This window comes from Pelecanus crispus, chromosome 5, assembly GCF_030463565.1.
Source record: "Pelecanus crispus isolate bPelCri1 chromosome 5, bPelCri1.pri, whole genome shotgun sequence".
Classification (NCBI taxonomy): Eukaryota; Metazoa; Chordata; class Aves; order Pelecaniformes; family Pelecanidae; genus Pelecanus; species Pelecanus crispus.
Window position 1 is genome coordinate 68,473,524 of NC_134647.1, and position 26,995 is coordinate 68,500,518.

General features: G+C 37.2%; 1 protein-coding gene across 1 annotated transcript in view; it reads left to right on the top strand.

Moving 5' to 3' along the window:
* AGBL4 (AGBL carboxypeptidase 4) overlaps window positions 1–26,995 on the top strand; it is a 970,183-nt gene that overhangs the window by 41,444 nt on the left and 901,744 nt on the right. The window contains exon 4 of the mRNA XM_075711223.1: window positions 9,483–9,607. Coding sequence (XP_075567338.1) covers window positions 9,483–9,607 — 125 coding nt within the window. The remainder of the gene's footprint in view (window positions 1–9,482; window positions 9,608–26,995) is intronic.

Genomic DNA, 26,995 nt, shown 5'->3' on the forward strand with positions numbered 1-26,995 from the left:
TCCTCTTAATGAACATAAAAAGACAGAAAATATTCCAGTTCGCCTAGTTGCTTCTGTTGTCTTTCTGAATGGTATTGTTTACTCTTCTGGATTATCTTTAGAGGAAAGTTGCAAGTGATTTAAGTAGGTGGCCTTTGGGATTAACACATGCTAGAACTTTAAAATTATTTATATTGTGAAATCTGTAATAGTATCCTTATTGCAGGAGGAACCTCAAAAATACTGCTCAGTTAATTTTAATCCCTGTATTTCCCCTTCCCCCTTGCCCAGACATCACTGAAACACCAGTCACCAAGAAAAGTATTTTTTTCTGAAAGAATGAACTCATCCTGAAACTATCCATTGGTGGCACTGTCCAGACTACTAAAACATGAGAATCTTTTTGTAACTGTTTTTAGTAAAAAAAATAAATCACAGCATTGCCCCACAACTTCCCTGTCTTTTATGTTCAGCTAATAAATTGAAGCTTGTTTATGCCTCTTTCCTTTTTCAATCACTCCTTTCTTAAAGCTTTTCCAATTCCCTTAATTTTCTGTGTGGAAGACAATTCTTTGTCTTGCTTAAAAATGGCCTTACACCTTTTTCGCTTCATTCAGAGGCTAGTCCTACAACTTTCTTTTAATCTAATGATTCAGATTAGCTGCTGTGGGTGATAAATTCTGCCTCCTACTCTAATTCAGATAAAAGTTTTAATTTATAAAACTCCTGTGGGTGTTTTAGTCTAGGCCACACTGTTCATTAATATTTCTGCAATTTAAGGAATTATAGATTTATTCATTACATTTGTTTGGGACCACTTAGAAACAGTAACTATGATGCCAGATACTATGGGCAGAATGCCCTTGGGAAATGGGTCTAGTGCACCTTACTTACATCTCTTGTGAGGAAAAATACTGCAAAGAGTGGAACTCAGACTGTGATCCTGAAAAGGCACGGAAAATCAGATTGTGCTCTCATTGTTATGAATTAGGAGCAACAGCATTAAAATCAGTATTGTTACACCAGAAGACATAGGGTAGTTGGAAAGGATAAGAACATTTATAAGTTTTGGACTCACTGCTCTTCTCCATATTGTTCCTGAATCATTTGGTAATGAAACAAACAAACAAATGGAGACCCATAACTCTTATATACCCAAAAGATCAATACAATTTATTTTAATGTTGTATTCATAGATAAACAAGAAAACTGTAGAAGCTAGAATTTTCATGTGCTGTCAATCACAATTAGATTTTACCACATTGTCTAATTACAATAAAAGCTCGATCAGAATTGCTCAGCCTCTACAAGTTATGCATTAATATGTACATCTCAGTTTACCCTTTCCAGTGATGGAAGCTGGCCTTTTACCAATTGCTGCTAAGAGCTAAGATAGTCATTGTTCCCGTAAAATCTTTTTCACAAAAGCTACTGATTTACTGTCCTTTGGATGTCACTATTGATAAAAACTTAAAACATAGTGGAAACACAGCAATTTCAACTTGCTTAATTGAGGAGGGAAGATAGAAAAGAGACTACAAATACAAGTCTGAGGCATCCAGCTTCTCAAGCCATGTACTTATGAAATGCTTTGCCTATTTGATAGTCTTGAACATTTTTCAAGGGTGATTTGGATTTTGACTGAAAGCTGAGTCATAAGCATTGCTGCTTTTTTTAGTGAAACATCAGGTTCTTAAAACATTACTATATTGTTGAATAGTATTGATTTTTTTTTCTAAAACGTTGATTTAACTGTAGCAGTGTAGATATTACTTTGTATTGCAGAGCTTAATATGTGCAATTTTAATAATTTAAAGTATACTTTAATTTACAAGGTGTTGTATATGTATTTTTTATGGTATTGTCTTTTTATTCAAATCATGTGCTTTGCAGTTTCAGGAATCTTGATTTGACATATGCTTTGGGCAGGAGTCCAGGAGATGATGCAAAAACAGTCACAGGTTTTTGGAGATCATCACTATTTCATTAGATTTTTTCCTATTATTTAAAAATCAAATGCTACTTAGTAGTTGTTTAGGACTACTCACCAAACTATTTTTTATAAATTCTTTTCACAGATAAAGCCAGTGGGAATTTACAACTGATATTCTTAGATGCACTCCTTTCAGAAGATACCTAATCTTTCACTCAAGAGAAGTTTTTACAGATCTTGGTCACTGTACTTCCTGTTCCATTTACAGTGTATCAATAAAATTTCTTTGCATTATCATCTCAATGTGTTTTGTGATCTTTAAGGATGAATTCCATTGAGGGTATTCTATATTCTACGTTTCACCTTATTTTGTGACCTATAGAGTTGCATGAAAATATAGATTAATACTGTTTGGCTATCTTGGACTTAATCCCAGGTTCAACTGGTGAAAATGATGTATATTCCAATCTGTTCCTTGGTTGTTTTTGTTTAAAGAATTTGTATAGATTGAAATGCAGCTGCAAGTGTATTACTGATTTTCTATTGCTTACTTGTCAAGATTTTTATTGTGTGGATGAAAAATAGTATTTCAAAACCTGGCAGCATATTGACAAAAACAGAAGAGCACTTTGTGTAATTCTCTTTTGAAAAACTACCTCTTTTAGAGACAGAGATTGCCTCAGCTACTTCCATTCATATGTATCTTGATCAATAGATTTATTGATAGCTTTTAGCTGAGATTTAATTCTTTTTTCTGCTCAGTTCACCACAGTGCTCACTTTTCTGAATTAAGAAACTAGAATTAGGCTCCTAGAAGCAAGGCATACAATATGCAAGTGCTCTAGGTGTAAAAGGAGGCATTTGACCTTTTTGTTGCTAATCTGTGACAGGTGCAGGCTATTTTCTTCCAAATGGTGTTAATTTTCATGTGCAAATCCACCCCCTGAAACCTGCATTCTATATATCCACCACAGGGGAATTGGTGGTCATCATGAGTACTGTAATGGACAGCTGAGAGGGATAATCACTGATATTTCAGCACATTCATGCTCGCGACTCAGTTGTTTTTAGTGCACTTCTGTTTTCACTGCTTATTAGGGAGGCTGAAGTTAGTTATTCATTGCTGGACAAAAAAAGTGTCTGAGAAAGTTCATGTGCAGGGAACAGCACATTGTTACAAATTAGTTTCCTTTACCATTTCTGGCAAACTCATTACAAAGTAATCGCGCCCTGCGCTGAAGTGCACTTCCTCTGGGACCAATAACTGTAAATAAGCAGGGCTGCAAGCTGGCTGATAAGTTGTTGTTCTGAAGATAACGGTCCTTTTTAGCAGAGTGTTTGACCTTTTTCTTTATATTGCCTCAGGCTTGTCTAAGACCCTCAAGGTCTATTTTTCATTTTAAAATTCTCTGTAGGAAAGCACAATGTGTGGTTTAAGAAGGTTTTAGGATTGCTTAACATATCTGTATTTTCTTTTCTAGCATTTTTATGATAATTGTTAGAATGCTTAGTAAGTTTAGCTAGCATTTTCTTAAGCAGGTTTTCTTTCTTTGTGTAAAGTACACTTTTTATTGATGTAGGAAGCAATATACATTAATATTTTATGAGGACTAAGTGTATGTTGCATGATTAATAAAATAGTAACATTGGGCTTTTTTTCTGACTTTTAAAGAAACTTGAAACATGCTATTGACCCCTTTCACTGTTCACATTTTGAGAGTATTGCACTAAACATTACTCTGTAAAGCAATTTAAGCAAATATAATTAAGAATTCCAGCTTGAGTGATTAAAGAAAAGTATGTCTCTTCTTTTCTCAGTATGCTAAGAGTATGGAACAGAACTGTGACTGAAAATTGAGCATGTCTTATAAACAAACCCCAAGGCTACGTGAAAGTCATTTTATAGACATTTGGGAATTTGATTTGTTCACATCTTCCCATCAGTTTAAAAAGATCTGTGCCAGTATTTCTGTAAAGTAAAATAATAATAGAAAAAAAACCCTCACAATTAATTTCAGAGTACATAGGAGAAAAAAAATCCATAATGTTTTGTAAACTGCTGGCTACTCTAATAAATTGCTTATTTTACTTTTAAGATACATCAGAAATCCATCTGACAACCAGACATGCACCCAAACTGTAAAAAAAAAAAAAAAATTTAAACAAGAAATGTCTTAGAATGCCAATAAGTTCAGATCTTACTGCTCATAATGTTGGGCTTTTTTCCCTTGCAGATCACATTACGGAATCAATTAATTAATTTTACATGTATCTTAAATAATGTTATTAATATCCTATGTTTTATAATGTTAGCCCCCAAATATAATGCTAATCACCAATTATGGACTGATGATGCTTTAAAAAATGTTGTATAATCTCATAGATACCACTTCTGTATTTATTGAATGGAGCGATGATGGTTTCATGCGGGTGTGAACCCAAACTAAAGTAAAGGACGAGAGGAAATGGCCTCAAGCTGCATCAGGGGAGGTTTAGATTGGATATTAGGAAAAATTTCTTCACAGAAAGTAGTTAAGCATTGGAACAGGCTGCCCAGAGAGGTGGTGGAGTCACCATCCCTGGAGGTGTTCAAAAAATGGATAGACGTGGCCCTTTGGGACATGGTTTAGTGGGCATGGTGGTGTTGGGTTGATGGTTGGACCAATGATCTTATTAGAGATCCTTTCCAACCTTAATGATTCCTAGTTTTTACTTTCACCAAGCCAGGAAACATGAAGTTGCTACTCTACCCTTAATTGATTTAGTGGTGGACTTGGTAGTGTTAGGTTAATGGTTGGACTGGATGATCTTAAAGCTCTTTTCCAACCTAGACAATTCTATGATTCTATAAAGCAAAGCTGATGTTTTAGTAGTGTAAGACTTTTTTCTTTGATTTTAAAAGAACGTACTTGAACCAAGGTGGTTATGAACACTCTCTTACTGATATCATGAATTACCAGACTAGCAGTGTACACAGAATAAAAACTGTGCATGGGAAGGGTTTTACAGTACTTGTATCAAGACTGAATAGGTAGGTACATTACACAAAATTGGTGCTATCTAGCTTTCTCTTAATTTTATCATCATTTCAGCACAGAAACTGTCCACCTCAGGTACAGCAAAGCAGGGTGTATGTATTGCAAACTGCACAGAGATTCCTGTGACATAGGAGGAACTTACTGTCTAACTATTCATTAAACAGTTTTCTCTCTTGCTATACATTTAACAAAAAAAGAAAAGAGAAATTTTAAGGAACCTTATAGAGCTATTAAAAAATAAAAGCAGTTTAACAGTTGTTTGCACTTAAGAAAAAAATGTTTATTTTTAGTGTTACAATATTAAAATGATATAACGGCTAAATAGAATAGCATAATGTTTTAATTCCTGTTTCATAGTTTCTAATGTATTTCACTGTGTTACCTGTGGTATTGGAATATAACTCTCACTCTTAGAATAAATCTATTTCCCATGATTACAGCACTGTGAAGGCAGTACATAAAATTGTTAACTTTGTTTATGAGATTAACATTGGGAAGTTTATATCCTTTCTTGGACACCAAAAAATGTTTTTCAGTGGCGTTATCAGTTTTCTATAAAGCATCTCTTAAAGTGAGGAAGTGTTTTGTTCTTACAGTTCTAGGCTTCTTTGTACTAAAGCTGCCATCTTGTTTAATGACATTGCTATGTGGGTTGAAATTAGGCTGACAGATTGTGAGCAAAGACTGTGATATTACAAACAATAGTCTATTGAGTATGAGGAACTTGTTGAATTGGTTACCAAAGGCATTAGTGTTTGGTCCAGCCTATTTAGCATCTGGAAGACAGAGAAGAAATAGCGCGCTAATGAAATGTACAAATGATACTAAACTGCAAATGGCTGCAGGTGACTATGGCAGCTGACGTGTACTACAAAGGAGCCTAGTATGAGGCAGTTCTGTAGGCAAAAAGTAATAAAGTGAGATACAATTCACAAAAGGAAAAAATACTGCATTAAGAGGGAGGTGAGTATTCAAATCAAGTGTTACAGATAAAGAGAGAAAACAGTGTTAGGAGTCCAAGGGAATCGTGCACACAATGATTAAATTGTTAAAAGTTCTGCTGGATTTGAGGTTGGTATATAGGTTTTCCAGAGCAGACTGGCTTGGAGTGGTTCCAGTATACCAGCTCTTCACCATCAGTGATTTCACTGACATTGGTACAATTCTCCAGTGCTAGTTTAGGGATCCTATGGACTCTGTAAAGTAGTTCTGAGTGGGCCATTTGTCCCTCATACAGTTTGGATCAGCCTGATGTTGAAAAAGAAGCTGAAATGTGCAATAGGTCAGAAACTAAGGTCTCATTTTGCTCTGTTTTTATTTATTCACTTAATAATCTTCTAGTTTCCTATGCCTTGGAGTACAACTTTTTAGTGATCTTTGAACTTAAAATACAAATTTAATCGCTTCTGCATCCTTCTTTGGAATTAATTAATTCAAAATTTGCACCTCTGGTCTGTGCTGCAGATAACTTAATCCATATCTGGAATTGCTGGGATCACTGGGAAGCATGTATACCTAGTGGTTTACAAGCTGGAGCTAGCCCACAGTCTGTGTTCATCCAGCCTGCTGCTTTAATCGTAGAGGATCCACCAGCATCACATGCACAACTCATGTTGAAGTGACTCTGGGCATCCACACATTAAACTTTGTCCAGAGAGAGCTTAAACTGTGACCTGTGAGGCAACTGGAATCCAACCAATGTAGTTGAACAGCTTGGACCACCTAAATTCTGAAATACACGAGGAATATTATTTTCCCAACAATGTCATATGTTCATGACATTTAATGAGTAAACCAAAGCAAAACAAAGTCCTTTAATTAAAGGTTTTACAATGCATTAGCTCAATTTACTCTGGATAATAATCTGTAGGAAATCGTAACATAAGAAAGGAATAAATCTTTACATTAAGATTCAAGTTCTGTTGTTGTGAATAGCAGTGATAGATTTGACCCCTGTGGCAGCAAGTGCACTTAGATGAGTAAGGGACGTAACCTGAAGTCAGGCAGATGTGGTGGGTTGACCTTGGCTGGCTGCTAGACACCCACCCAACTGCTGCCTCACTCGCCCTCCTCAGCAGGACGGGGGGAGAAAATAAGATGAAAAAGCTCATGGGTCAAGATAAAGACAGGGAGATCACTCACCAATTGCCATCACAGGCAAACCAGACTTGACTAGGGGAAAACTGGTTTTTTGCCAGTTAAAATAGGTTTGGACAGTAAGAAACAAAGAGAAATTAAACCACCACCTTCTCCCACGCTTCCCTGTTTCCCAGGACCAACTTCACTCCCCCCACAATGAGCAGCGCAGGGGCTGGGGGGCTGCGGGCAGTCCATCGCGGTTCCTCTGCCTCTCCTCCCTCTGCACACGGTTCCCCTGCTCCAGAACGGGCCCTTCCCACGGGCCGCAGTTCCTCTCAGCAGAGCCTGCTCCAGCGTGGGTCATCTGCGGGCCGGTAGTCCTTCAGGAGATAGCCACCTGCTCCAGCCTCTCCCCACAGGGCCTTGAACGTTTCTAGGGATGGGGCCTCCACCACCTCTCACACAGGACACAGGGGAGTCTTTGCCCTGGTGCCTGGAGCTCCCCCCCTCCTCAGACGTCCTCACTCTGTGGCCTGTGTGGCCTTTTTGCCCTGCCTTAAAAGCGCTTTCGAGGAGGCGCCCCCGCCGTCGCTGAGGGGCCGGGCTGTGCCCTGCGGTGGGGCCGTTGCGGAGCCGGCTGGAACTGGCTGGAGCTGGCCAGAACTGGCTGGAGCCGGCCGGAACCGGCTGGAGCTGAATGGAACTGGCTGGAGCCGGCTGGAACTGGCTGGAGCTGGCCAGAACTGGCTGGAGCCGGCCGGAACCGGCTGGAGCCGAATGGAACTGGCTGGAGCCGGCTGGAACTGGCTGGAGCCGGCCGTGCCTGGCGTGGGGCCGCGCGGCCTCTCTGCGGAGCGCGCAGCGCTGCGGCCCCCGCTGCCCGCACCTGGGCGCCGAGACCCCACACAGCAGATGACAGTATTAATATTTGGCAAAGGTATTCTAGCTGCATAATATTGCTGTGTTTTCTTTTTTTTTTTTTTCCCCAAATATCTCATATGCCAAATGTATCCTTAAGGCAAGCGTTTAGAAACAGATTGTTAGCGTGAAGGGGTTTTCTGCACAGGGAATCAGTGAGGAGAATTTTCTTCTGAAAAGAAGAATGTGGGTAGGAAAGTAGGGGATAACATTAAAAATAGGGAAGATTAAAAATGCTCAATTAGTAAAGCCAGAAACAATTTAGGGTAAGGAAGAAATCCTGCAAATATGTTGATGAACAGAGCTGAAAATGTTTTTTCCTGCTTCTTTTCTGCCTCAGAAAGGCAGATCCGCCAAATTTTTCTACTTGTGCTTATACTGAGTAGCATGTTACCAAGGAACAGTCGTATTGATTGAAATGGGACTTGCTGAGGCGGGAATTGTTTAGCTCAAATAGCATTATACATAACTATTTGAACCCAACAGTATATAACCAACCCCCAAATATATATATCTAAACGCCAAAATATATCTGAAACCATAAAACCAGGTCATCTTACAGCGCTATGTCTTTTTACTAAGTATATTTTAGCATGTGAGCTAAAGCATGGCCTTGTCTTACAAGACGTGATGAGATGGGTTTTGGAGTGGATCAGGAAAATGTGAAGTCTTATTTTTGTAGTGTATAAATGAAATGGACAGTCTAAACCCTGTCTTTAAAAATCTTGGCACACTTCAAAGGAGAAATGCCAATTTAGCAATTTAAAAGCACTTAGCAAGTTTTCCCAGTGCTGAACTTCATTTCTATAGCCAGTGTGGTTGCTTGCTGAATAATGCCATAGGGGACAATGTAGCTCTGACTATATTTAAAAATATTATTCCATGAAATTCACCAAGAAAAAACTGAGGCAAAATCTTACAGCCTCATTTATGTCTTTGGAAGGAGGTGATAGTGGCTGCAAATGGTAAAAGAAAAGTATTAAGCTAGTTTTTGAATCACAAAGGAGTTGAAGGCTGGCCCATCCGTGGGGAGAGGGGGATGCTCAGAGCACCAGCCAGAGGGGCTAGGTGGAAATCTCAGGACTCTTTAATCTTAGAGGTGCTTGAACATGAGCAGCAAATGGAAAGAAAGAAATCCATACAGGTGGAGGATAAAAGAAGTGCAGAGACATTATCAGAAAAGTGGGGGGGGGGGTGGGGGGGGGGAAAGGAAACAAAGGGATGTTAGGACACTTAACTGGAATACTCAGATATGAGAAGACAAAAAGTCAATTTGATTGAATAACAAAAATCCATGTTGTCTTCTTTTTGGTGTATTCATATGCATGTAGCTTACTGGTATGTATTTTATTTTGTGACGATGATTAAGTCTTTTAAAATAATATAAAAATAATTCTGAGCTGTTGTAAGGCTTATTATACTTAACATATTTTAACCAACAGAGGTAGAAGTTTTTAAAACTTTTCTCGGTGTAGTTACTGGAGAGTTTATCAGCCATTCATTAAAATGCATTCTTTTTCATATGTTCTTGGTAGGTAACCTTGGGCGGGTGGACCACATCACAGAGTTTGAGTATGACCTGTTCATTAGACCAGATACCTGTAACCCACGCTTTCGAGTTTGGTTTAACTTCACTGTTGAAAATGTAAAAGAATCACAGGTAAGTGATACTAAATTAGATAGTATGATAGCTTTAAAAATTGCTTACTCCAGAATATATTTTCTTAAACTAAAAACTAAACTAAAACTGTAACTAAAAATTTGCTGTAAAATATATTTTTGTTCTTTGAATTTTTATATGTACGTATCAGCATGACTGGATATCAGCATGTTTTTCAGCTATCCAAGACAGAAAATTATTACAAAGGCAGTATAACATTTGTCACCTAAGAGGAGTTGTATTACTTATGGCTGCTATATATTTGTGTTAATATATACAACCCAAATATATGTGTTAATATATGAAAAAGAAGTCCATCACAGCTGTTCAAACATTATCACTCAAGCCTTCTTTTAATACATGTAGAACAATGAGGTAGCGTTGCAAACAGGCATTACTCTAGTGACTTGTAGTAGAGGAGGAGTTGCCTGACAATGTGTCCCTTGTGAAAGAGGAGGTTTAAATGTGAAACAACTGGATAGGCAACTGTTCACCTACTTTTAAATAATGTTTCTTTGCAGCAAAAATACCCCATGAGAAAGAAACTTCCTTGCTCTGCTTTTTCACTTGTCTTAAAGTAAGCCAAGAAAAAAGTTATGTACTAACTTTCACACTGACAAATCTAGGAAGATTTAATTCCACTTTTCACATGTACCTTGCATTTTATTCTGGTGTTCTGTCTTAGTTTATCATAGTCAGACTGTCATTTTCACATATTTACTAAGAGAAAAAAACTGCAGAAGCTTGATATTTGTATTCCTACGAGACTAATATCTTAATACCCACCACTGTACCATTCCTGTTACAACTAGAAATCATGAAATTGTTTATCTGTCTTCCTGGAGCCTGATACTTTATCAGACAGACCCTTTCCCCTGCTGCGCCTTACTCAACTATGATCAAATTATATAGTCATGAGATGAATGGGAATCTGTCTCAAGGAGGCAAAGAGATCTGGTAGAAAGATACAATATATATCTAGTGCTTACAGGATATTTGTTTTCATGGTTGTCTACATGAAAGAGAATGGTTTCACTATTAAGTTTGACTTGTGAGGTCTGTTTTTATAATGTGTGTTCCTATAATCTTTTTTTCATCTCTCCAATTTCCGTTAAAATGAGACCTGCATGAACGTAATCTAGTCTGGAACCTTTTTTAGGTCTTTGTACTAGCGGACATGAGCAGTATTAGTCATTGCAGCTCAGCTATATTAAATGAATGTTAGAAATTGCTACATCAAACATACTGTGTAAACTGGTTTGTGCATTTTGATTATTTTCTTTTATGGTTTACTAGAAAATAATAACAAGGAAACCCATACCATTCAGTATTGCTTAAAAATGTTGCACTAATGCATAAGTAACTTTGATCACTTTATGTGTAAAAGCAGATATTTTAATAACTATATAAATAATTACCTGTATAATATTGTATTTATTTCTGATATATGATATAGGTGATGTGGGAGGAAGGCAGATCTATGCATTTATATATCCTAGGTCTGTTTTCAGCCATTTAGATGATGACTCAAAAGGAGTAGCAACTTTTATATGTTGTCTATATCACATTTCCTTCTCATTTTTCCTCTTCCTTCAACTTCAAATTCTTAAACAACTTTACTTACTTAGACTTTAAAATATGAAGATTTTCTTCTCATTATAAGCATATCTCCAGTTTTGCTTAACATTTCACACTAAAGCCTTTACTTACAAAGAAATTTATTTCAATAGTATCGTGAGAATACAAGAAACCTCCTTTCATTGCCTGAATTAGAAATCATCTGTTCTGTTTTCCTCCTATTGCATCGGACCAGTCATTGACACTTAACAGTGGACAAATGGATACAAAAGTGAATGAAAAAGACACAGTGTAAAAAGCAACAGACATACAAATACTAGGAACACATAATTGTACTGTATGTATTTCTAATTTAGGTTTCAGTTCTACTACTGGATAGTAGTGCAGTTTTTTCAATATGTTTAGTGCAGTATTTTGTGTTATTAATCTACTGATAAATGAAAGAAAGACCTATTAGACATTCCTGTCAGTCTCACCATCCACGCATTATTGTTCTGTAGAGAACAGTTTTTTTACATTCCAGTTTTAATTTTCTTAAGCCATGGAGCTTCCACTTCTATGTCTCAAAACTGTTCTACAGACTCATCTCACTTACAATGTTGCTTGATTTTTAGCCTAAAGCTTTCCTTTATTTAATCCTACTATTCCCAGTCGCAATTCTACTTAGTAGTAGGTCCTCTTGGTACAAATAAATCCTCATCATCCTTGGCTAACATTTATATTTCTGCAAATTATAACATTTCTCATCATTTGTGTCTCAACCTAGCTATCATGTTTGGTTCTTTCAACCCTATATCCAATAGAGGACTTTACCTTTAAGTGTTTAAGTATTTTTCCACTTTGGGGCCTTTGGACTTTCATCATAAATGAATCTTTCCAGCCCTTTGATAATTAGCCTAGTTTCCCAGAGAAACAAAGCTTGTGTGATCACATTGTCTACTTGCTAGCCTAGGATTTTGTGTGGCTGCTGATCTTTCTCCTCTCCTTTCTCCCTCAATAGCTTCTTAACTCTTGGCCAGTTTCAACACCACTGGACAGGAATTCCTGTAAGTTTCAGGAAAGCAGGCTGCCAAGTGGGTAAGAGACCTGTCTGTGTTCCCACTGGCAGAAAGGCTATATAGTTGAGATAATTTCTTATTAAACATCAGAGAATCCACAGAGGAGATGCAGAGGAGAAAGTACTCATTGGAATTTGCATTTTTAAGATACCAGAGAATCCAACCATGAAATCCAAATCCATAGCACTTAGTAGTTTTGCTTCTTGCAGAACTTCTTGTTTTTATTATTATTATTCCTCTTCCAGTTCCTTCAATGTTTTCTTTATAGTGTAGAAATAAAATTTAATGGACAATTCTAACTATGCTAACATCCCAACTTACAGAGAAGGGACTCTAGTCCCTTTGCTCTGTTACTGTCTTAGTATAGACAGCTGAAAATTGCAGCAGCCTTTTGTTGCTGTATCGCTATGGAAACTCCTGCCTAATTTGTTGTTCACTATCATACATAAGTCTTTTTCAGAATGATTGCTTCCTTCCTCCTGTTACGTATGTCTTAGGTTACTGTTGTGCTTCAGTAACAGTGGCAGATAATAGAGCTAAGTTCTGTAGCATAGTAGTGAGCGCCATAATTTTTTCAGAATTATTTTTAGAATTTTGTGATAAACTTGGCTTTTTGATGTTCATGTATGTACTATATATTACAGTAGAACCAGTAGACTTTTTTTTTTTACTTGGAAGTTGGTAAATTAACTTCTTCCTCCTTATGACTTGGACTTCTACATCAGACATTTTATGTTGCCAGTTTTATGTTACACTTTTTTTTTAGCAAGGAAAAAATCAAAAGAAATAGCTAATGGCTTGTATTTATGGGAAAAAAGAACCATCATATAAGATACCCGTGAGATGTAAAATTTGGTCTTTTGGTCTCCTTACATGGTTTCTGACTTGCAAGTCAGTTGGTCTGATAAGATCTGAGCTGTGGATTTTTTTGTTATTTGTTCAGTGAATTCAATTAACACCAATATTGGAAGAAACAAAAAGAAAGTGATATGTTATATGTGAGGACTATAATCATGCAATGATTACACTTACAATAACCATGAAAGGGAGAATGAAGGAAATAGGATTTGCTGTGGAACACATGGTCTCATGGGAAAAGCCTCCAATTTCTGTAATTATATACGTGTCACAGGCTGCTGTCTATTTCTGGATAATGCTCTTTATTGGGCAGGGTTTGTTTCCTATTAACTTCAACCATGGCCCTTACAACACCATCTCCAATTTTGCTAAATTCCTTCTCTGTGGAACCGGAAATTGGATGAACAAATGTCATCTCGAAATTGCATTTCAAGTATTTTAAATAGACAGTGCTTCAGGTACATGATTACTTCTGAGTTAGAAAGTCTTTAAAGGTGTTAGTGGCAACAGTGATTCATTTGAGATTTGGGGGGAAAAAAAGAAGTGTGTGTACGTGTGATATATTATAAAAATATGCTAATATACCAATAATGGAGGATTTTACAAGAGAAAAGAATGATTACTTCTATTGGGGGCCATAGCCAGAAATTCTGCTCAAGTAGTTGACACTCACTGTTCCAGATACTGTAGCCACACTAGATAAAGATGATGTCTGTCCTGGAAAATTTACGTTTGAGGAATTTGAGAAGAGATAAGAGTTGAATACAACAAAGTGGTGAAATATCTGTGAGGATTTTAATTACTCTAACAAACAGCAACCATATTCCACCAATAAGTAATGCACTTCTAGGCTGCATGATATATTCTGTGTGTGTATGTACCCTGAGCAACTCTGCCGTCTGATGAATCATGTTCAGAACTGGTATTTTCACTAGGATTAAAAAAAGAATTTCCAACAGAAGGGGTTTCCTAATACTGCCAAATTTTGTTCTGTAAGTGTTGATAAACACATTTGGAGTTCTTTATCACAAAGGTACTGACAAAATATATCAAGAAGGAAGGATATCTGGCAGCTAGGATTTGATCATTACTTACAGTTAATAAATCAATCCAGATTGAGGTTAAAATCAAAGAACTAAATGTTATTTACTTCAAAGGCATTCTCTCTGTTACTTCAGTTGCAGTTGGACTGAGGCTAGAATTTTGACTCATGATTTTTGGCTTTTTTTTTTTATGTATATGTATGGATCAGAAAAAAGGATAGCCTATTCTTCTTCAGTAAATTTAAACAAGGTGCCAAGGTAAGACAGATAATATCATATCAATACCTGATCTCCTTCTATGACCTGGTGAGCTGCCTAGTGGATGAGGGAAAGGCATCTTAAAGGTCTTTTCCAACCTAAAAGATTCTATGACAGCTGGACATTATTATGAACACATACTGTTTTGTAAAATAAAAAAAGCTGTAAAATCTCTGTTGTCTTTAATTGATTAGATTTTCAGGAACTATTTATTATTGGGATTGGATTTTATAGTTTGTTCAGGCCTCTTATTACTCTCTTAAAACAATCAGATGATCCTTAGTGAACAACTGCTTCTTTGTGATGTTACCACTGTGGTTGTTTAAAGGTGTTGTGAATGATACGTGTATAGGAAGAGATAATGTCTTTTATTATACCAATTGATACATTTTGGATTTGATACATAATTCCTTTCCTCTCTTTTTGTGTGCTTATTAAATAGTAAACAATTAAAATGAAGTTCAATTTTGTATGAAAACTTTGTGGCAGAAATTTTGTATCTATTACTGTTACTGCCAATAATGTAAAACATGGATGTAGACATAAAAGAAAAAATGCAAATAAAGATAGGGTAATATAAATGTGACAATGGACTAGAATGGGTGAGTTTTAAATTTATCTCTGCTGCTGGGTTGATCTACTACCAAAGAAAATTAAATATTTATATTTAAATTTCATGCAAAGTTTTATGGGTGGGTAGTTTAAAGCTTTTTTTTTTTTTTTTTTTGGCAGGAATAAGACTCTCCGATACTAAAAAGAAAATGTGTCTTAGGACTAGCAAGCTTTGGGATTTGAGCATTTGATTCTTGAAGCTTCTTTCTAACTGACTATCCTGTCAAAAGACAGGAACAGTTGTAAAACAAGTATCAGGTGATAAATAAGAGGCAAAACTCTGTGATTGATTCCTTTTTGTTTTTCGGTAGTCTCATGAATTAGTACTTCTAAGCAATCTGAGAAGAATGCATTTTGTTTAGCATAGATGGTGTGAAAATACCAGGAAATAATGTAAGTCCAGAAAGATAGAGGTTTTGTGGATAATTTTCTGTACCAACCCCCGTATCAGAACAGTATCACTCTGAGTCTAAATTTTCTTTTTTTTCTTTCCTCCCTAGGCTTCCTACTTGCCTAAATAAAAATCATTAATCTATTTAACAGTTCACAAATAGGCATCTATTTGTCACTATTTGTTTAAGTTCCTGTTCCTCAGTGATATTTTGACTATCTGGTATCTCTGAGAAACACTGTGGATACTCGTCAGTTGTACCTCTGCTATGACTTTATGTATGGCAACTGGAGTGCAGATATTAAACGACAGTTTTTGAGGAAATCTGGCCCTATTCTACAGATGTCAAAGTCTAACTGATGTATCAAGCTGACTTAGTTTGAATTATCAGGCTCTGTCGTCATGCTGCTGTCCATCTATTTGGTTGAGTAAAATTAAATTAATTTTGATTTGTTTGTTAACTTTCAGTGATGAAGGCTCTTAGCTCCTCTTTCTTCAAGTCCATGTTTGTATGTGTTCTTTGTAAGCTCATGTGTTTGAAATTGGGGTCTTTCAGTCAATAGCGACATCTGAATTTGCATCTCTGTCTTGAAAGCACTTGGGCAATTCCCCCAAAGCCATAAAGGGTTGAATGGTTTTTCTCCTGCCATATTTCCAGCTCCTATTGCCATTTTGACTTTAAGATGAAACTGTAACTAGCATCACTGTTATAACTTTTAATTCACTGCTTACTGTAATTTTAGTATTGATTTAGTTAGGTCAGTACCAAATTTTTGTTTATTTCATATGTGATGTTTTTCCTTTGTTCTTAGCTACCAAATAGTGGGTTTCAGTTCTTGTGGGTGAACTTGGTCAAGATTTAAATTTTGACATTCATCTAAGGCCGCTGGGTTTATCAGTCATTATCGTTCACAGTTCTGTTTTGCCTTGGAGAAAGGCATATACTGTGGAAGTGTTGAAGTTATAATTCTTCTTCTAAGCAAGATTAAAAAGGAAGTGAAGCTCTCTTGAAACATTTTCATCAGAAAAAAACAGTTTCTTATGCAGGTAAATAAATCTAATCTGAATTAGGGAATGCTTTCACTGAAAATTCTCTGGGTGTTTACTAGCAAATATGAAAACAGTTGAGGCAAAATAAGTTATGTATTTGTGTCCTTTGGGGTGTATATTTCAGAATCTAGAAGCAGCAAAAATCTGGACTTTCTGTCAGTTTTTGTTTAGTTTGACAGCATCACTGTATGCTACAATGTTGCACTGCATACATTGCACTGGCCAAGTTCCTTAAAGATACACTTGAGTGTATATGTGTATTTTATATATACGTATGTGCATACATACATATCTGTCTGACTTGAAAACGTGAGAGGCTGAGTTGAGTGCATTTGGACAATAGCTTTTGAGTAACTGCAGTTACTATGGCATAAGTAGACTATTTTTTGATATAGCACGTCCCATTCAACTTGGGAAAAAAATGGAAGAAAGAATGGTAGAGCCGGATTTGTGATGCAAATTTTGTAAGATCTTATGGTACCACAGAATGTGGTAACATGGATCCATTACTTTTTATAAGGGAAGGGCTTGAATTATCTGAAATGTATATTAAAAACCATAATGGATTATTTCAAAGGAGCTTTTGAACTTTTTAAAAGTAGTTTCACTGATCTCTATGTTGGAAGGTGATAGAACTTTATTGTAAGTCAAAAGTGCATAGGGTTAGATGATATGTATAGTGATTGAAGTAATTATTTATTTACTGAGGAAGCCATATGAAATGTTAATTAAATAAGAAACAAAGTGATGACATTTAAAATAGATTGCATGTTTGTCTCAACATTTAAAAAAAGAAAAATCAATTGAACATACTGCAGTTTTGAAGAAAAATAATTTTGCCATTTTGGAAACTTGTGACTATATTGGTCATGTATAAAATTAGATTTATAAATGATGATTCTTCCAAGCTGGAATCCTTTCAAATACATATAATTTTATTTTGGATCAATAATTCAGTTGTGCTTGGAATAGATTGAGGGTGCATGTGAAGCTTTGGTAAGTGCAATATAGTGTGCATCTCCATGAAATTATCCAAAGCTGTCATGACATGTATCATCCTTTAAAAAGTAATGAATACAGATAGGTTAGTAAACATAGACAGTATTCAGCATTAGTAAAACAACTGCTGTCCTGATGAAATATTCTCTCTTGGCAAGACAGTGTTAAATTCATAAACTTTTTCTGTTCCAGGTGTCTCTAAGAACATTTTAGATGTCAGTGTTTTGTAATTATTGCATACATACTATATGTTTCAGATTTAACACTGGCTTTTGCTTACAAGAAACTAATGGCCAGGTGTGTTTAATTTCCTATTATGGTGGCATCTGTCAATCAAAATGTCAAAAATACATTATAAATGCTATAAACAAAATCAACACTATGATGATCTTGATGTCAGTGATGTGACATGCTTACTTTTCTTTCAATTTAAAAACTTTTTTGTTTATGATTAAATACCCCCTTTTTTAGTTCCAGTGTTAATTGTCTTCCATGCAAATTTGGTTTCATTCTGCTTTTATTACTGAAAATTCTTTACATCAGAATGTGGAAGCATAGAACTAAAGTAAAAGAAAAAATATTTACATTGAAGAGAAGATGAAATGTTTTAAACTTTCCTGCTTTTAGATTTTTTTTTTCTTATGCAGAATATTCTATATTTGAGCCATGGCAGGTTGAGATACTGTGCAGAAATTGTTGGAACCTGAAGATAAAAACAAGCTGAAATATACATAGGTTAATTCATGTTACTGGGGGAGGGAAACCATTTGCTCTTTAAATGACAGGGCAGAAAAAGAGAAGCTAGTGCTGAAAAATTGTAGAAAGTTGTGTTTTTTCTTGCCACCAAGGAAGTCTAAGAATGAAATTGTATTTATATTCCATAAGAGGTAATTAGTTTGGAATTAGTTGGGAAAGAGCAGTGAAGAAGACAGTATTCTGTCTGCTGATTGTGGTTGAGTGTATTAAGCATATGGCTCCAGTAATCCCCTATTCTGCTATTAACTGTTGGCGGTGGAACTAGAGAGCTAGATCTTGTAACACATTTCCTTCATTATCGTTGTATGCTGCCTGTGATTTTAACATATGAACCCAATATGAACCCAATATTGGGTCATTATGCAGAGAGTGCCTTTGCATATCTGATACCTTACAATAAGTGAAAGAAAAAGCAGAGGAAACTTGAATTTTGATGGTGAAAATGAGAAATAGAAAATAGGAAAATTAATATTGAGAGGATAAACACATTCCTGGAAGTTAGTGTTGTGCTGTATTATAGGCAATGAGAGCCTTCCACTTTACTTCTGTGGAAGCTGTTAGATGGAGCAAAGGAGCTGTGAAGAGTGTAAATCTTTCACTGATCTTGAGCTCCTATAACGTCCATCAAAATTGGACATCAAGTGCTACAAAGATGTAGGATTATTGTGCTTTGTTGAAAAGATCGCACATTTGAGAAACCCTCCTAGGCAGTGTGGATTCATTCTTGTGTTTACCAACTAGCAACCAATTTTTAATCCCAGCATTCAGTACATTGTTTAGCAAGTTTCTTGGACACCCAAATGTAACTCAGGGCTTGCGAGTCCAAACCATAGTGTTCTTGAGTTGTCCAAGAGAATCTTGAGTAACTCTTGATTGAACTAACCTGCCTCACTAAAAGATGGAAACATCTTCGAAGCATATAGTGTCAATACTGTTTATTCCAGGAGGTAGCCATTTGCTCCAGAACATGGAACTGGAACTGCCCAGTGACTCTGAAGGGGACTAGTCTGATAATGAAAAGATAGTGAAAAAGCAATCCACTGTCATTCTTGCTGTGACAGCCCTGCATCTCAGATTCTCATCTGGTCTTCCCATTCTCCCATCAACAGCCACTGTAATTGAGTCCATCTTCTCACCTATGGTGTTGTCTTGGTTTTGGCTTTGCTGTAAAAGTAAAGAGGTGGCACAGCAGCTCAGATTAAGGAGCTATGTAGTCTGGTATCCTAATCTGGACAATGGCCAGTAGCTGATGCTTAAAAAACAATTAGTAATAACTAGGAAAGTATAGAATAATCCTTACTTGCAGTTCGTGTGCCAATGGTGTAGGCAGAACTGACCTATGTGTGCTGCACAAGTTACAGGAAAAGCCTGGTGCCCTGCAGGCCAGCCTGACAATTCTTTCTCACACACTGCATGTTGTGGTACCACAGAATTGTGAGTTCCCATCAGTCTAAATTAGGTAGAGGCTGTCAGAAGTCACCAGGTTCATCGCGGTAGTTGCCTCCAGATTGTTGTTTTTAACAGGCATAGGTGGACTCTATGAATTCTATCATCCTTGTCTAATCTGATCAGTGTCTGTGATCTTGGAGCACTGAGTTCTGCATCTTAATTATGCAGTTTGTATAAAAAGTACTTTTCTGTGTTTTAAATATGCTGGTTAATATTTAATATAATTTTTGTGTTATGAGAAATAGTGAATAATTTGTACTTGATTTGTGATTTTATAAACTTAATATTCCCCCTTACTCATATAGTTTATCCAAGTTAGTGATTTTTAGTCTATTTAGTTTTCTCTTCCACACTGCTCCCATCTCTGCCTAGAGAAACTTTAAAAAAAAATGGATATGCAGGAGAGGTGGTGGGGTGGCTCTGTATGTTAGGGAGTGTTTTGACTGTATAGAGCTCGACAGTGGTGATGATAAGGTTGAGTGCTTATGGGTAAGGATGAAGGGGAAGGCCAACAAGGCAGATGTCCTGTTGGGAGTCTGCTATAGACCACCCAGCCAGGATGTAGAGATAGATGAAGCGTTCTACAAGCGGCTGGCAGAAGTCTCGCAATCACTAGCCCTTGTTCTCTTGGGGGACTTCAACTTGCCGGACATCTGCTGGAAATACAACACAGTAACAGTCTAGGAAGTTCCTAGAGTGTGTGGAAGATAACTTCCTGATACAGCTGGTAAGCGAGCCTACCAGGGGAGGTGCCTCACTTGACCTGCTGTTTACAAACAGAGAAGGACCCGTGGGAGATGTTATGGTTTGGAGGCCGTCTTGGGCTTAGCGACCATGATATGATAGAGTTTTCGATTCTTGGTGACATAAGGAGGAGGGGCAGCAAAACTGTTACCATGGTTTTACGGAGGGCAGACTTTGGCCTGTTCAGGACGCCGGTTGGGAAAGTCCCTTGGGAGGCAGTCCTGAAAGGCAAAGGGGTCCAGGAAGGCTGGGCCTTCTTCAAGAAGGAAGTCTTAAGGGTGCAGGAGTGGGCTGTCCCCATGAGCCGTAAGACCAACCAGCAGGGAAGACAACCGGCCTGGCTGAACAAGGAGCTCTTGCTGGGACTCAGCAGAAAAAAGGAGAGTCTACCGCCTTTGGAAGAAGGGGCATGCAACTCAGGAAGAGTACAGGGATCTTGTTAGGTCATGCAGGGAGGAAATTAGAAAAACAAAAGCCCAACTAGAACTCAATCTGGCCACTGTTGTAAGAGATAATAAAAAATGTTTTTATAAGTACATCAACAATAAAAAGAGAGCCAAAGAGAATCTCCATCCTTTGCTGGATGTGGGGGGGAACATTGTCACTAAGGATGAGGAAAAGGCTGAGGGACTTAATGCCTTCTTTGCCTCTGTCTTTAATAGCCAGACCAGTCATCCCCAGGGTACTCAGCCCCCTGAACTGGAAGACAGGGACGGGGAGCAGAATGGAGCCCTCATAGTCCAGGAGGAAGCAGTTAATGACCTGCTATGCCACCTGGATGCTCACAAGTCTATGGGGCCGGATGGGATCCACCTGAGAGTACTGAGGGAGCTGGCAGAGGAGCTCACCAAGCCACTTTCCATCATCTATCAGCAGTCCTGGTTAACAGGGGAGGTTCCTGATGACGGGAGGCTTGCCAATGTGATGCCCATCTACAAGAAGGGCCGGAAGGAGGACCTGGGGAACTACAGAACTGTCAGCCTGACCTCAGTGCCGGGAAAGATTATGGAGCGGTTCATATTGAGTGAGCTCAACAGGCATGTGCAGGTCAACCAGGGGATCAGGCCCAGCCAGCATGGGTTCATGAAAGGCAGGTCCTGCTTGACCAACCTGATCTCCTTCCATGACCTGGTGACCCGCCTGGTGGATGAAGGAAAGGCTGTGCATGTCATCTACCTGGACTTCAGTAAAGCTTTTGACACCGTCTCCCATATCATTCTCCTAAGGAAGCTGGCAGCTCATGGCTTGGATGGGCGTACTCTTTGCTGGGTAAAAAACTGGCTGGATGGCCGAGCCCAGAGAGTAGTGGTGAATGGAGTTAAGTCCAGTTGGCGGCCGGTCATGAGCAGTGTTCCCCAGGGCTCTGTTCTGGAGCCAGTCTTGTTTAATATCTTTATCAATGATCTGGATGAGGGGATTGAGTGTGCCCTCAGTAAGTTTGCAGATGACACCAAACTGGGTGGGAGTGTCGATTTCCTCAAGGGTAGGATGGCCCTGCAGAGGGACCTGGACAGGCTGGCCCGATGGGCCGAGGCCAACTGTATGAGGTTTAACAAGGTCAAGTGCCGGGTCCTGCCCTTGGGTCACAACAACCCCATGCAGCGCTACAGGCTTGGGGAAGAGTGGCTGGAAAGCTGCCTGGCTGAAAAGGACCTGGGGGTGTTGGTTGACAGCTGGCTGAACATGAGCCAGCAGTGTGCCCAGGTGGCCAAGAAGGCCAACAGCATCCTGGCCTGTATCAGGAACAGTGTGGCCAGCAGGAGCAGGGAAGTGATTGTCCCCCTGTACTCGGCGCTGGTGAGGCTGCACCTGGAATCCTGTGTCCAGTTTTGGGCCCCTCACTACAAGAAAGACATTGAGGTGCTGGAGCGTGTCCAGAGAAGGGCAACAAAGCTGGTGAAGGGTCTAGAGAGCAAGTGCTATGAGGAGCGGCTGAGGGAACTGGGGTTGTTTAGTCTGGAGAAGAGGAGGCTGAGGGGAGATCTTATCGCTCTGTGCAACTACCTGAAAGGAGGTTGTAGTGAGGTGGATGTTGGTGCCTTCGCCCAAGTAACAAGTGATAGGACGAGAGGAAATGGGCTTAAGCTGCGCCAGGGGAGGTTTAGATTGGATATTAGGAAAATATTTCTTCACGGAAAGGGTAGTCAAGCATTGGAACAGGCTGCCCAGAGAGGTGGTGGAGTCAATTCCAGTGTTCAAAAAAACAGGTAGATGTGGCCCTTTGGGACATGGTTTAGCGGGCATGGTGGTGTTGGGTTGATGGTTGGACTGATGATCTTAGAGATCCTTTCCAATCTTAATGATTCCTAGTTTTTACTTTCATTAAAAATAATCCAGCCACCAAGCCAGGAAACATGAAATTGCTACTCTACCCTTAATTGGTTTAGTGGTGGACTTGGTAATGTTAGGTTAATGGTTGGACTGGATGATCTTAAAGGTCTTTTCCAACCTAAACGATTCTATGATTCTATGATTTACAAGTAATTTTGAAAGGCAGGTAAGGATATTTTGTAGGAAAAAAACAGAGGTACAATGGCCCATCAAATCTAGTTCTGTATTCTTTTTTTATTTTTTTTTTTTTAATTTTTGCCATTAGGATCTGAAAATAGCATTTGTCTGTTTTATGGTAGAATGAGATAGCATATCTCCCATTGATTTTAGAGGGAGCAAAGTTCCTACGATACCAAATGCCCCAGAAAATCCCATTCTAATATCAATTAAATATTTTGTACTAATGCTGTACTGCTTATAAGTATATGCTTAGTTTGTAGAATTCTGGAGGTATCAAATATTAAGATACACATCTTCAATTTTGTAAGGGAGCAAAGAAAATTAAAAGGCATGGTTTGTAGCTACTTACTTTTTTTTTTTTTTTAACTGTTAATTGAAACTGGAGGATTCTTCTGCAATGTATAGGTGACCCAAGATATTACAGCATCTACAATTAAATCATTATGTTTCCTCCAGCAAAAAAATATTTTAATCTTTCTATTGAAGAAGCTTTCAAATACTATGTAAAATGAGTTTGCAATTTTTTGCCTTGAGAAATTAAGAAAAATAACACTGGGTTTATACCTTGACCCTCAAAATGGAACTGTTGTATTTTTTATACATAACACAGTATTATAAACTGTGTTCAGTTGTGGTGATTGAGCACAGTTACACCAGTTTATGATCTGGCCTGTAAACCTTAGATAGACAATATCTGCTGCCACACGACTGCTTATGATGGCTCTGATAATTTTTTTGTGAATTGAGAAGCTCCATGGAAGCTTCTAATTTTCATAGTAGCACTACCATGATGAACTGTAGCTCATTACTGTAAACTGATGGCAGCTGTTAATACTATTACAGGCAGAGACTTTTTATTTAAGGGAAACATTAGCCAGTAACTGGTAGATTTCTGACACAGTATTACATAAAGCTTCCTGTTAGGAAGGAGAGCAAGGAGAAATGGATTTGAACCCATTAGTATCAGAATTACGTGTCAAAAAGCTAGAGCAGAGTTCAATTTATTTCTGCAATAAAGTGTAAGCTAGGGATTGACTTGACAATTATTTTACCTTACATTGCTCTGGTTGTTCTGAGATGACTGTTCCAACATCAAATAATCTTGTTTGGACATATTTTACTGAATAACATGCTAGTCTAAATATGCATTATGTTATGTAGGAGCTAAAACTTGGAAGGTTTTTCAAGTAGAAATGAGTTTTTTATTACTATTTTTACTAAAGGATGTATATACAGTGGAACATATTCAGTATAGGTTTAAAACAACTGCATGTGTTTCTGCTAAATCTGGTGTATGTTGTTGAATAGGGTTTACGTTGTCATTGAAAGGATAATCTCTCTGAAGCTTTTAGTAGCTTGGTATAAGCAATATAAATAATCTGTCCCAAAACATTTGTCTTCTCTAAGCCAGTCACTGAGCAGGGTTGTTGCTTCTGTTTGTCAGTCTCATTTTTCCCTAATCATTTTCCAAGATAAGTGACAACAAATTAGACAACCACTTCCTTATTATAATTTTCAACTTTGAGAAGAATATTTTTATCAACATTTTTTGCCCATTTCATATATGTATAGCCTCCAACTGAACACTGAGGTCCATGAATTCAGATCCTTAACCTTGCACATTGTAAGACACTTTTATTGGAATGGCAAATCTGACTATTTTTCCTTTCTTGAAAAGATGATTCTCTACAGAACGCTTAATTTTCTAGTTGTGTAGCGTAATTTTTTTGAAGGGCATTGTGTTCATTGTCCTCATATTACCTTTTGAAAACTCACATGAATCTTCACAGAAAACCTTTATTACAATTTTTATAAGTAATATATTACACCAGTGTGCAGATTCTCCTAGCAGGTTTTCATATGCCTTTGCATACTTTAATGCAATACTATGTCATACTCAGGGGTGATGCAGGGAAGTAGTACGCTGCTTGTGTTGCATCTTGTTGTATGTTTGTATTCTGATCTTCTGTGAACTCTGTGGGTTAAACTAATCCCAACATCAGAGGACTACAGGGTATTGTGGGACTCATGGTAGGACATGCTTGCCCCTGGAAATTTGACATTGATGCTGAGTACCTCCGGTGTTAGATTTAGAATTGCCTCAATAGCCAGAGTAAACAGAATATCCTTCCTGGCAGGCATGTGGAATGGCAATTCCATGGGTTTGGAATAGGCAGGATAAAACTACAATAACTGTTCCCTGTGGGTTGTCTCTTCCCTATGGCTGCAGAAGGACCAAACAAATTTCTTTGAAGCAAAGGTTAATACTGCTACCTACCTAGGCAAATTGTTATTTTACATGGATTCTAGCTGTTTTTATCATAAAACTAATTTGAGTAACATATATTTATTTTATTGATTTAAAGCCTGCTCATTATAAAAATCAGCCTATAAAAAGAGATTGTATGTATGTAGGAAGAGAATTTCTTTTTGCCAGGAATTTCTCATGCATAAATACAAAAGAATATTCTAAATGTAAATGTTTGGCTAGATTATTCTTCAGAGACACATATTGATTTCTGTTGTCACCCTTCAGTGGGATTTAGTGTAGATTACTAGGAAATCCTTTCCAAGCACATACTGAAAAAAATGTAAAATATAATTTCCTTGACAGTCAGTGAAAAGTGACAGAGTAGATGTTAACAAATTAACCGTGTTTACTCTGTCTTCAGCAGTGTAAGAGTCTTTCAGCTTTTAAAAAATGAACTTGTTTGATGCTTATAGTATACAGGTCCATATTGTGCTTGATATGCTAGAAAGTATGTTTTCAAATTCATAGCTTAGCAAAAAGTGAAGCTTTGCACTTCCTGATTTTTCCTTGCTGATCTAAATGTAGCGTTGTGGCGCTCTCACCATGGTGGGAAGTACTGTATAATTTTGCAGCTTAGACTATTCTATAATGCAAGTAGTATGAGTCTCATGGTAAGCTGTGTGTGATGGCCAAGTTTAATCCTAAACTATGTTCCATTCAGCTTTCTAATAAACCTGAAATTCATAAATTGTTGAATGTTATAGTGGGTTTGATAATTATGTATTATACTAATTTTACACTTCAGTGGTTAAATACAAATATTGTTCTACAAATAAGACACTTTTCCCATTTTTTTCCCTCTGTGTTATTTAGAAGGTACAAAATATATTTCAACAATTCAGTCATATTGGAGGGTAACCTATGAATAATTTGTTTTCATGAACTATATAATTTTATAGCTATCTAGGAAAATATCACGATGGTTAAATCTTAGTCACTTCTGGTTTTTGAGCATTGACTAGATTAGAGAATAAGAGAATGTTCTTAGATTAATTGGAAAGAACTTTGTAAAACCTGAGTATGTGACAGAGCAGGTTTTTTTCCCAAATAGTTATCAGACATTTTAGTTAAATCCATTTGAATTAAAACAAAGAAAACCCATGCAGTTGCAAACATTTTGGTTAGTACTATCTTTCACCTCTCAGTTCTGTTAGTCATAGTCACTTGTGTAGTCAGTCTGTTTAGTTTGCAAGTAATGCATAGAGTTTTATATAAGAAATGCAATAAATAAAATACAGTAATTCTTATGTGAAACTAAAAACATGTGACACAACCAGGTAAAATCAATGTCCCATATCAGAAAATAAGAAAGAAAACAGCTATAATATACTGGAAAAGAATGCTGATCTTTGTAGGTCAGTTGTATTTTTAAATGGAACTGATCATGTGAGTAGAAATTAAAGAAGTTATTTTAAAACTTACATAATATAAATGAATTGCAAGCATTGTTAGATATCAGTGTTGAACTACTTGATATAGATGAGTGATAATAAATACCAAAATCGTCTAAGAACATAACAAATTATATTCAACAGCTACAAAATCTGAACAATTTTTCTTTTCTTGGCAGTATGGTATTTTTAACCAACATTAATTTGTTTTGTAAATGATTTAAAAACTATTAATGTCATGTCACTTATAAAGTACTGTCAATAAATGTTTCGTTTAAGAAATATGCTTTAATATATATAGGAGATGACACTACAACATTGCTGTACATTTCTGTATTGTAATAGGGTTTAAATAATAATTTCTGTCCACTGCGTTGCT